This window comes from Dermacentor andersoni, chromosome 1, assembly GCF_023375885.2.
Source record: "Dermacentor andersoni chromosome 1, qqDerAnde1_hic_scaffold, whole genome shotgun sequence".
Lineage (NCBI taxonomy): Eukaryota > Metazoa > Arthropoda > Arachnida > Ixodida > Ixodidae > Dermacentor > Dermacentor andersoni.
In genome coordinates, this window is record NC_092814.1 from 49187925 (window position 1) to 49200304 (window position 12380).

At 43.1% G+C, this 12380-nt stretch overlaps 1 protein-coding gene across 2 annotated transcripts in view; it reads left to right on the top strand.

The window, feature by feature from the left end:
* The window catches only part of htt (huntingtin), a 165590-nt gene that overhangs the window by 113455 nt on the left and 39755 nt on the right, over positions 1–12380 (top strand). For both annotated transcript variants that reach the window (XM_055061449.2, XM_055061450.2), the window contains 5 exons: positions 546–802; positions 2407–2521; positions 3108–3227; positions 5262–5492; positions 10404–10532. In XM_055061449.2, the coding sequence (XP_054917424.1) occupies positions 546–802; positions 2407–2521; positions 3108–3227; positions 5262–5492; positions 10404–10532 (852 nt within the window). The remainder of the gene's footprint in view (positions 1–545; positions 803–2406; positions 2522–3107; positions 3228–5261; positions 5493–10403; positions 10533–12380) is intronic.

The following is a 12380-nucleotide window of genomic DNA, read 5'->3' on the forward strand; positions in this document are numbered from 1 at the left end:
AAATTGCTGTTCCACCACTGTGTACTTGCTATTGTTGCCAAATAAATACTTAAACACTTATCTTTTTTCAGACGTAATGGGCTTCAGTTTTGTCATCACAGTTGTCATATATGGCTGGCACTCATATGGCTTTCAATTCATATGGTCCTTCCTTTCTGTTCTCCCACTCTTCTTTTAATACATATCTTCGTAATTCATAACATTTCTGGGGGGGTTCAACATGGCAGTTATTTGCATCAATGTGAAATGCAAAACAACACTAGAGCTGTGTTTAATTGTTTGGGTTAGTTGACTCATGTCAATAAAATTTGTGCTCTGGATGCTACCCTTGAGCAGGTCCTGTTTGAGCTCACCTTGAAGGTATGCAATATCTGGGGGTCACGAGCTCAAAATAGGCTTATGATCATTCAACACAGGACGTCTTTCTTCCGAATACCTGCTAGTTTTCACACCTTAATTTCTGCTTGTCAACAATCACTCATTCTATTATTCCTTCCACCTGTCTTCGTGTACTGACCACTTTGTGGCAATGCACCTGACTGTAGCAACCAAGCTTCATGAGTAAGCTGCTGCACTGCTTGGAGGGTATTCATCCTGCCCAGTCTGCTGCCCTGTTGGCCCTGCTGGTGGAAAAGATCTTAGTGACACCTCACCTCTCCCTGGCACGGACTTGTGAGGCATTGGCTCAGCGGCAGCTGGAGCTCATTCTCACAGAGCCCGGCTTGACTGCCAGATCCCCGACTGCTCTGCAGGACCTGGCTGGCCTGCCAGAGTTCATGCGCTCCGCGAGGTTGCATCTCAGGTGAGCTCTGCCAGGCTTGCATTAATTGTTCAATTTCTTGCACTGCATCAGGGGTGGTGTTTCTTTTGCTCAGAAGTTCTGTTTTTGTTTGTACACTGATAAGTGTATTATGGTAACCAGTAAACTGTGGCCTTGAGTGGCACTGGCTAGCACTCCCAAGGGTAATCTTGTGCACATGCTCAAATACCCAAAAAAGTTGACAGGAGGACAGCCGCCATAGTAGTTTAATGGTAGAGCACCGCATGCTTAAGGAAAAAGATGTGGGCTCAGCTCCCACATGCACCAAGTTGTCTTTACCTCCACCTTCATTTCCTCTATTGCTTATTATTTCTACATTATATTGTGATAGCAATTATATGGACAAGTGAATTTTTGCTATCGTCGTCGGCATCGCCATGAGGTTCCGTATATATTGAGCTATATGTATGCTATATGCCATGCTATATGCCATGTGGTATATGTCATAAGAAGCCACAAACGATGACACCAAAGAAAAAACATAGGGGAAATTACTTGTACTTACTAATTGAATTAAAGGAATGGTAAATTAATGGAAATGAAAGTGGACAAAAAAACAACTTGCCACAGGTGGGAAACAATCCCACGTCTTCACGTTATACGTGCCATGCTCTACCAATGGAGGTACGGCAGCGTCGTTTTCTCATCCACTTTCTTAGGTATTTGTTTTACTACTAGAGCTAACCCTGGGAGTGTTAACCAGCGCCACCACTCACAAACCTTGGCGGCGGAAGTGGAACATCCTTTCTACTGACGTGTGTGCGTTGAATTGCCACAGAATTCTATCCCTAAAGTTGCTCATACCAGGTCTTACATTCTTGAAAAAATTATTCCTCACAATTCTGATAATGGCAGCCCACAAACAAATGCTATGAAGCAAAACACTGACAGCACAGGCCTTTTATCTTAAATCTTCTCGGATTTAAATATTAAAAGTGGGAAACAGTAACGGAGGTCAAACCTGAAAATGATGCAATTTTATTGCCTTGGCTGTGCACTACCTCCGAAAGCAGCCCAGGAAATAGGTTCAAAGCATACCCGATACAGAAAAATGATGGTAAAGTCGCTAAGAAAGACATTGGCTTTAATTAAGAAACATAAATGAAATTGTCCAATTGCAGGATTCAACCAGAGGACCCCTGGCACGACAGCTAATTTTTACTTAGTCAGCTTATGTTTACTTCAATCCATACTGCCACTACAGCTACGAGACCTACACTTCATGTAAATTCTAACATGTTGCTATTGCATTCATTGCTTCGCCCTTGTGGCAAAACTATGATATTTTTCTGTTAAAAAGGGTAGTTAATTTCCCCTGTGCTTTCGTTGCCTTCATTGTCTGTTTGCTTCACATGGTTGTAACAAAGCATCAAGCCCCTCAGTTCAACTGGAGCGAAGCACATAGAATTGATTTGCACATTTCAAGGATGGTCATCTGTGTTGTGGTATCAGGCACTATGCCTGTCATAAAATGTCATTCATAAGCAGATCAATGCGACTGCTTCCATGAAAACCGTGGTGTAAACTAAAGAACAGAAGTGATGTTGCTTGCATGATTGCAGACACTTGTGCTGACTCATTTTCAGACACCCGCACCTTCTGTCACTATTGGAAAAGCTGCTGAAAGCAGACGGAGCACAGCTGATGGCATCTGGAGAAGGAGCAGACCTCGTTAGCCCACCAAAGCTCCACGTCAATAAGGTGCGCAAGGTTGTCTCAAGTATTGTTTTTCACTATAACGCTAAAATGCACTTAAGCACAGATTGTGAATCACTTCAGCAGTTGGTTGTCTATCGCAATGGGACTTATTACCTTGCCTCTGTGGTATTCTCAAGACACATGTAAGCATTGCATGTAATACTGATATAAGTATTGAAAAAGACAAGTACATTTGTCAATATGTTGGCTCCCGCTTTCACCTTGTTCTCGTTTTGCTCATCAATCCTGGTATAAGTATTATGGCATGAAAAAACAAGTACGGAAAGACACACATCGACAGGACGGGCGCCAACTAGTACCAGCTGATATTATTCCTGGAGGGAGACAAGTATTTGTGACCACATTCACTATCTATACATCATGTGCACTAACAGCAGCAGCAAAACAACCCTTAAAGTAAGTGGAGAGGAAAACAGCTTTGAGTAATGAAGTTGCAACTAATGATTTGATGGTGCAACTAAAATACTATAAACAAGGAGCCCTTATTTCGTGTTCAGTTAAATATCTGTTGTCTTTGCATGTCTTATGGGCTTAAGAAAGACACCCCTTGTTGCTTACTAAAATGCAGGAATGGTTTCTTGCACAAGTACGGGAACGCTGCTGTTCTGGACAAGCATCTGCAATGGAGTGCTCCCAGCTGCTGGCTAACTTGAGTAATGAAGATACGGAAGCCATCATTCAATTAAAGGTTAGTCCTACACTTAAGTCACCCCAGCAGCACAGGCTCTTTGCCTGCGGGAGAAGACGATTTACAGGAGACACTGCCACTAGAAAATTCACATAAATTGAACTACTATAATGTTGCACCTCTGCCACACTAAAGAATTTCACAGGACTGACTACTAAACAAAGGGGTGATCAACTGTGGGCAAACAAGGGCACAAAAACCCACTGTTGATCACTTCAAGTCCCCATCTTCCTGTGACACCTTTTATATGTTTTTACTCCCGAGAACTGGCCCTTGGCAGCAGTGAGCTTGAGTTAAGATCGGATCGAGGACCCATCGATCGCATGTTTGTGCCACATGCATTGACAACGCCCAGCGCAGTACAATGCATATCTTGTTTGGATGGCAGTTAAACAAAACACATTAGCAAACCACATGTTCAAGTGTGCAGCAATGTCTTTTTTATATTTCGTGGGCTTTCTTCAGAACCCAGAAAAAAGAACCATGTAAAATATAACATCATGGAAACATCATAGTGTGTTTCTGAACATGATCTACAACTTTTCCAATCAAACATATGCCCTAAGATGAATAATTAAAATTTTGCATAACCGAACTTAGCCAATTAGCTCACTAATCACACTTCAAAAAATGCTCCGAGTAGTTCAGGGCAACTACGGCAATATGTCATTGGTCTCAATCACTTTTTTTAATACCTGAAGGGCTCCTTTACCTTTTTTTTCTGTTTCTTTTTTGAAAGAAACTATTATAATGGCTTATTTTCTTGATGTTTTGTACCTTAATAACATTGTTATAACACAGAAGTATATCTGCAAATATTGTGGGAAATCTTGTTCAATACTAGAGATGATGATAAAATGTCTCTCGTGATTTATTCAATTTATTTGTGTGGAGGGCTTTTCATATGAAAAACAATGGCGAAAACTCATCACGAACTGAGGTTGTTAAGATCTATTAAGGGTGGTTATAAAGGTTGGTTCACACCGCATGAAACACCTGGCATAGTTAAGAAACAAATGGCACACCTGTTAAAAAAGCATATTTACTTGTAGATGTTTTGGCCATGCCTCGACCAGTAACATCGGTCTGAGCATGGTTTTAATCACTGTTTTAGAAATTGCAATCAAAAGTAAACAAACACCTAATTTGGCAATTTTTCTTGATTCTTCGTACACAAAATAAATCCATACCCATGAAACTACAGTGAAATCTCAGTCACGTATCACATCACTGGTGCCACAAGTTTGGCATGAAGTTGATAAAAGCCACATCCGTCTAAAGATATCATAAGAAGCCAACAAACACTGACACCAAGGACAACATAGGGGAAATTACTTGTGCTTAATTAATGAAATAAAGAAACTATAAATTAGTGGTCCTTGTCCTTGGTGTCAGTGTTTGTTGGCTTCTTATGATATGACTAATAAAAATCTGGCCCCTCGATTAACCCCCTTTCTTCTTGTTCATCCATCTAAAGAAGAACTTAAATTTTTGTTTGTTGGTACAGATTAATTGTGGTGTCATGGGCGCCAAACAGAACACACAAGAGAAGGGTATCGACAACGTCGCTGCTCTCAACTCCTCAGTTAAGAGAAGTGCCATTGTCCGTCCCCTTCTTTTGAGTGTTCTGTCTGGCACCCGTGACACCACAACATCCATCTGTCACTTCCTCTGCTTACAAGTGCCACTGAAAGGACAGAGAATTCTGTATGAGTAACTTGACCAGTCAAATTCGGTGACCCTGTGTGCATGCCACATTTCTGTCAGACTCTCTGCGGTAGCCCAGTGGCTATGGCATTGTGCTGCTGAGCTCGAGGTCGTGGCTTCGATCCTGGCCATGGCAGGCGCATTCCGATGGGGGCGGAATGCAATAATGCTCGTACGCCATGCATTGGGTGCACGTTAAAGAACACCAGGTAGTCAAAATTAACCTGGAGCCCCATACTACTGCGTGCCTCTTAATCAGATCATGGTTTTGGCACGTACAACCCATGAATTTAACATTTGTGCCAGCTTAAAGTCCTCTTGTAACAGGATGTGGGGCCAGCTGTGGTGTGTGCAAGCCTGCGACTGGGTGCCCAGCGCTCGAGCACAGGCGAGTCCGCGCTGTATCGTGCGGCGCGGGCTTGTGTACTTGGCCAGACCCGGCGCTTGGTGGCTGAGCTGCCCCAGCCACACCACCCCTTCTTGGCAACAACAGTGGCTGAGTGCCCTCGGGAAGCACGACATCAGGCTCGGCTTATCGCACTGCTGGAGGACACACAGGTACAAAAGCAGTCTACTCACTTGCAGCCATTGCTGGCAGCTTAGCAAGAAAGTCGCCAAATTTAGTGAGTTTTTAGTCATCTTAAAGGGCCCCTCACCAGGTCTGGCCATTTTGAGCTGACAAGCGCAGAGCATACAATGTGCGCTAACGATTGTGTTTGCAAAGAATTACATCGCTACGCGCCACGGAAAGGTCTGATATTTCAATCCGAACACCGTCTTCCCTTTCCCTCGCGGCGACCGCGCTTCAAGCCGGACGGTGACATACTTGTGTCCCTACGCCCATGGGTGTCCGCAGTGTGACATCGCTCGTGGTGGCACGTGACTTCGAAAATTATTCAAGGCAACATGTGTTATTTGCGTGATCTGTCGCTTGAATCGACAAATTGAAGTTTAGAGAAATAATAAAACACAAATGGAATGTGTTTGTGTTTTTTGTTTTACTTCACACCGAAGCAAGAGAGATGTACTTCCGCTTCGTCTGCGTGTTCCCACGGTCATGCAATCACGTCCGCAGGTACCGAAACTATGTCATTTTCTACCGTGTTCTAGGGCGTGATCATGCTCTGCGATCTGCTTGTTCTGCCTCAGTATTCGTGTAGCACTGAATTATACCGCTAGTTATGTTTCCTTGTGCACAGCGTGCAAAATTGTGCGCTGTGCAAAACGAGACAATGACAACTGCACTCACGCAATGCCATCAACAAAAAAGTGCAGCGCCGCAAAAAAAGAAAAAAAAGACAGAAAAAGCGAGGAGAAAAAAAAAAATGAAGGCGGGACCCGTGACGTATGCGTCACGCGATCCTCGAGGTCCGATATGGGAGAACACAGGGAAGGAATTTCGCTTGCGGAGGCTAGACAGGGTGAGTGGAGAGAGTCTCGCTATGCAGTGGAGCTCGCCTCCTGAAATCAAGGTTCGTGGCACTTAAATATTTCTATCTCGGCTATTAATGAGCCAATTAGAAAAATTTTTACGGCAGAACACTTCCTAGAGGATGCGTAACAACTTCCAGCGCATAACCAAAATTTACTATGGGGCCTGGTGAGGGGCCCTTTAACAAGTTGGCCTTCTTGGAGCATTAGCAACTTATTTAGTGACTTTTATAGTGACACAAATGGCCATTAAATTGCCCTGGTAAAATTAATGAAAGTACTTTGGCTAAGTTCAGTGCTTCATCCTCATTTCATCTCAAGTCGTCCATATAGTACTCCTCCATTTGTTGCTGCTTCTAAAGACATACCGAACAGCTTATTTGTGAGCTACCTGAAAGCATCAAAGCTGCTATTCTAGACAAAGGGTCATCTTTATATCTGATACCATTTCAAAAAATAGGGAGCTGTCTTCCCTTTTTGCATTCTGCCATATACTTGCTACCACAGGTTGTTATTTAATGTTATTGTTTAGAAAATAATAAACAAAGACATCTGGGAACAGGTTTGCAGACAAGATTGCACAGTTAGCAACAATAAATATTTAGCACTATTTGGCACTATTTATGGCACAAATACTGTATTTACTCGCATAATGATCACACTTTTTTGTAAAAAGAACTGATGCAAATTAAGGGCTGTGGTCAATACGCGGGTTAAATTTCCCGCGAAAAGAGAACATTTTTTTTTTTTTCAGTTCGCGTTTGCTCCGGGATGACAATAGGTCAACAAATAGGCAGCTGCCGCTGTAACAGTGCGAGACACCAAAACAAAAGTGGCAGCCCGCGGAGCAAGCCGAACCCGCCGAATGCGATTTTTTTTCTTCTCATGAGTACATTACGCGCATTGAAACGGTTTCTTCCATATCAGTAATGAATAATATTGTTACTATTGGCAAGTTTGCGGCAATAATGTAGCCATGACCACTTTGAGGGGACAGAAACAGAGATGGGCGCGCTTAGCTGCCAGTGACAGAAACCCATGGCGGGCACGCTGCAGAAACTACGGCATTTGTCTTCACTACTATCTTAATACGGCACGCTTCCGCTATGGGTGGGTGAATATCTTAGCTGTAATACAAACGTCGGCGTATGAATAGGGTACAATGTATCAGTGTAAACGGGGCTACTATAGTTGCCGCTCGCGATTTGTTGCGTGCCCACGAGTGCAGATGAGAAGAATCAAAAAGCGCCTTTTTTTTGTTGTTGTTGACCACAACCAATATAAAGCCTACAAATAATAAAGCCAAGGCAAGTTTGGTTGTAGCTTTTTTTCCTGGAAATACAGAAAATGATGAAAGGAATGAAATGGGGCATCTGCTTAAGAATGTTCGGTGCGTGCAGACCGCTTGGTATGTCTTGAAGAGTCGATCGCGTAGCATTCAACAGCATTCGACAGATGGTAAGCGCGATCATCATTAGCTAGACTTGGCACACGACATATCGCTGTGGCAAGTTCGGGGTGCGATCATTACACGGGAAAGGAAAAAAAATAGAATTTTGACGATGAAATTCAGGGGTGCGATCACTACGTGAGTGCGATCATTATGCAAGTAAATACGGTACTTATGCAGTACAAACTTTGAGAGCTGTGCATTCAAGTGTACAGCACACAGCCAAACAAAACTAGTTCATGGCTTAGTAATCTTACTGTAGTAAGAAGTAACTATGGACGCAAAGACAACTTGGAAAAATTACTACCTGCCTCTCTCAGCACTACAACGAAAGACAAGGCTTGTTTCTGGATTGCCAAGTGTCTTTACCACTTTACCAAAGGTTATTTCTATATGCTAGCAGACGGCAGTGAAGTAGCCTACCCCATGAAACTCATGAGGGCCCTCATTAAAACCTGTCATGCTTGGTAGAGCAATGCAACACGTTATTGTGATCCCACGCTCCAATATGAAAACAAAAGCAACTTATTGACGTGCTAAAGAACAGTGCTAGTGTGCTTGTGACCATATAAAAGAAATGGGAGTGCACTATTTAGAAGTGCTCCACGCCTGTGTTTTTGTAACACCTTTTTGGAGCCCAATTAACATGAGTTGTGTGAATACTCTAATATTCAATTTCACACTGAATAGTGAACATTGTAATAATTATATTCTCGAATCAAATACGTAGTACTCAAATTCTCGAATATTCGGTACTTACTCTGAATGACTTGATCGTAGTCGGTGCGTTGACATGTGCAGAGTTCCCACAGAGAACAATATCTAATGGTGCAAGGTTAGGCCTGGGCAGGTATTCTGTAAGTGTTCACCTAGTGGGCATGTCCATTTCGTCTGCTGCTGAAGTTGTGATTGGCTGGGCTGGAGTACACGTCAGAAGGACGCAGGCGCTCCCAGCCAATCAGCACTTTAGCAGCAGACGAAATGGACATGTCCACTAGGCGGACGCTTGCAGAATAGCCCCCCAGGTCGACCGTACCGATCGAAACGAATATAACAGTATGCGAAGAGAGGGAACAACAAAATCAGTGCATGTAGAAAGCACAAAAGCTTGTGCGAAGATCAGGCCGATTAGCCACCCAAAGGCACACTCATCGTATCAGATACATAAGTTCAGTGTTCACGCATGCACATTCAAGCATTTCGGAGCTTTCTACCCACATGTGAACACACAGACAATCATGGAATGCGTGCTTGCATTAGTTGCTGGCTGGTCGACCATGGACCCAAACGCCGCTTCCACAGCTGTCAATCTAACCCACACGTGTGATCTCGCGACCAATCACTGATAAACCACCCGTAGGAAAATATTAGCAACAAGCTTTCCACAACAGTTTGCGGCCCATTATCACATCAGCCGGCAGCGAATTTTTCTCACGGCCACACCATTGGCTGTAGTGTCGGCGACTAAAGTTTCAGGTTTTTTTACAGCTTATTTGTGACCCTGCACAACAACTTCATACCAAGCTTCACCAATCTTCGTGGCCCTATGGTGGCCATGGTGCCGTATGGCCATGGGCCGTATGGTGGTATCAGCATGAAATTTCGTTAGGGCCAGAAATGCATTCACGAGATCACAAGTGGTAATAACTAAATTTTAATATTAATTCATTTGATTATAACTGAAGCACCTACTGTGATTCGTAATTGCATAGTGTGTATTCATAGGTACTGAGAGTGGTGTGCCACAGTTCTGCCCAGCTTTCTTGCCAAAATAAATTCAAAATTTTGCTTTAAATATAGACCTCATGCTAGATTTTTGTAATTATGAAAGGCAGTCTTTTAGCTTTATCATAAATGTCAGTGCATTTTGGTTTGTGGGGTTACGCTTTGCATGTGGCCAGCGCTGAAGGCAAACTCCGGATCTAGCCACCCACACTCGTTCCATAGTACTCCAGAACCCATAGCGAGTGTAATCAAAGCTGCGTTCAGTTCATACAAATAAGGCAACCAGTGGCGTCATCACTAACAGTATTTATTGTTGCGAGCAATAAGCAACACTTACAGATGGATAGTACACTCTGTAAATAGGTCATAAATAGGCTTACCTTGTGGTGCATGAGAGTCAGGCAACGAGGTCACTCACGGGTTGCGGTAGATATCCGTAAGGTTGTTGGTCAGGTTCAAGGTTGGGGCAACAGAGAGAGAGTGTCTCTTCCAGTGGCATTCTTTTATACCTCTTTAACTTCGCAAGAGGAATGTCCTCCTTGCATGTCAGATACATTTCCCTTTGCCTTGAGACTGGGGAGAAGGGTGCATGCATCACGAGAGCAATAGAGAACCAGGAGAGTACGTGGTGAGCCTTTCCCATGCCTGCACGCCAGCTCTCAACGCATCCATCCGCAATGTGTAATCGTGCTGACATGAGTATGTGGGTGGAAATAGGCACGTGTGCTCCTCACTGGTCATACAATAGATCTTTGAAGTTATACCTTAGAGAGAAAGTCCTGCGTTAGTGCAGTGTGCAGGCTCCAGATATATTGGCTTTAGAAGCTGTGTTTGACTGTCTACTGTGAATGGTTGTGGTGCAGATTTGGGATACGCTGTGCCGACTTGCACCACCTGTGGCCACATATCTGGATGGCCTGGCAGCCTTGGCTTCCGATATGCCCATTGATAGCCTTGAGGATGTGGCCAGGTTTGCCGTGCTCTGTGCTGAGGTGGGTGTTGTGCTTAGCTGCACCTATACATTCCTTCTTGTTCGAATAATAATGACACACAAATGGCAAAGTCTTTTAATCAAATAAACCAACATGAAGCCGAGCTTAGCCCAAGTCATTGCAAGGCCCCGCTAGCGTATGCTGATATAAATATTGACAGCACCTCATTCATAATGGGTTTGTAATATTATGCCATCTGTAGTACGAGTACAACCAGGCTTTTTTAAACCTGCAAAGCTTAATGTGGAGAATCTGGATTAAAATTTTCAAAAGCAAGTAAATGAAATATAAAATCATCTTTAATGCTCCTTTGATTCAATCCTGCCAGAGGGTACTGGCTTGCAGCGGTGGTTTTATACTGGCCAATCCCTTTAATATTTCACTCCTAAAAGAAAGGGGGCACACGTTGGATAATTTGTCATTGGCTAATGTATACTGACACCCCGGCATTATTCTTGGCAGCCAAAAAGTCATGAGAGAGCAACTACATACTAGGGCATTGAATAAAGCCTTTCTGTTCAAGATGAGTCAGTAGCAAAAAAAAAAAAAAAGTGAACCAACCAAGGCAATCATTCACTTCATATCGTAGACATACGCAGAAACGGAAAGAGGGCCATTCTTTCCAAATGTTTGTATAGCATTGCGAAAGTCCTTCTTCCACCTAATATAGCCGCCATATTTTATTTCAAGCACGAGGCAAGGTATGGCCATAGCAGGTGGAGTATTGTCATGCTCAGAATAATACTACAATGCAAAAGGCCATTGCTTGTGCATTGTTTGTAGCTCCAACTGGGCACAATAGTACATCTGAGGCTCAGAGAGAGACAGAAGAAAGGCACAAGGGAGAGCTGACAGGCAGAGAAAAGGCAACAGGGAGCTGACTTAGATTGCACAGGGAGTTCTAATTATAGAGATTTCATTGTATGACTACTTGTTTGTTTAAATGCCATGGCTGCTTCTTCGTCTTAAGGTTTTATCAGTATTTATGTCTGGATGTATGTTTTAACTCTTTCGTTACCGTGAAAAAATGGTCGTTTTTTTATAGGTCTCAGAAAAAAACTATTTACTACTACAAATAATATTCCAGCACACATTGCAGCATAGCATATTGTGCATAATGAAATGCTCTTTCCAAAAACAGACGTTGCCAAACAAAAAATTTATTAGGTAAAACATGAAACTTCTAGAAAGCACTATTTTTGCTGCCAGTTGATAGAAACAACAATAAAGAAACATGATAGCTACAAAAACATTAATATCAAAGGAAATTTAGAATATACATTTCAAAGATAAATAACCCAGGAATAGTGTCTGAAAAAATACATGCTCAGTACACCGCTGTTCTTCAGATACAAAAAAGAAACTAAGACCAGTTCATCGCTCATGCCATGCAGTGAAGCAATTCCTGGATTTTGTGAAGCATAGATGCGCTTCACACTTTTCCCACAAAATGTCTCGTTTTTCTTCAGCTTTGCGCTCCTCAAAACACATTTTGCAGTTCCGCCTTCTCGGCATATTCTGAGGATGGTCCAATGAGAAGTCCAAGGAACATACTTCACCAGTTTGTCTAGAGTCATGCACCTCTTCCAGGACCAATCGCTCCCAGCGTAGCTGGGCAGCTACAAGATTATGCATCCAAGCATATCTGTTTGCATTTTTGCAGATTGTACCTCTGCAGAGAAGAAGAGTAGAAAGAAATCTCGCGCCGTTGTAGACTTTCTTGCACTGATCCGTAGTGCTGGGCCGAGATGTGCTACAGGCGGCCTTCTTGGCGTGACCGGAAGTTTCTTTGTTGCTGATGGCAGCACATCATAACCAAGCAAAGTATGCACCCTGAAGATAATCAGT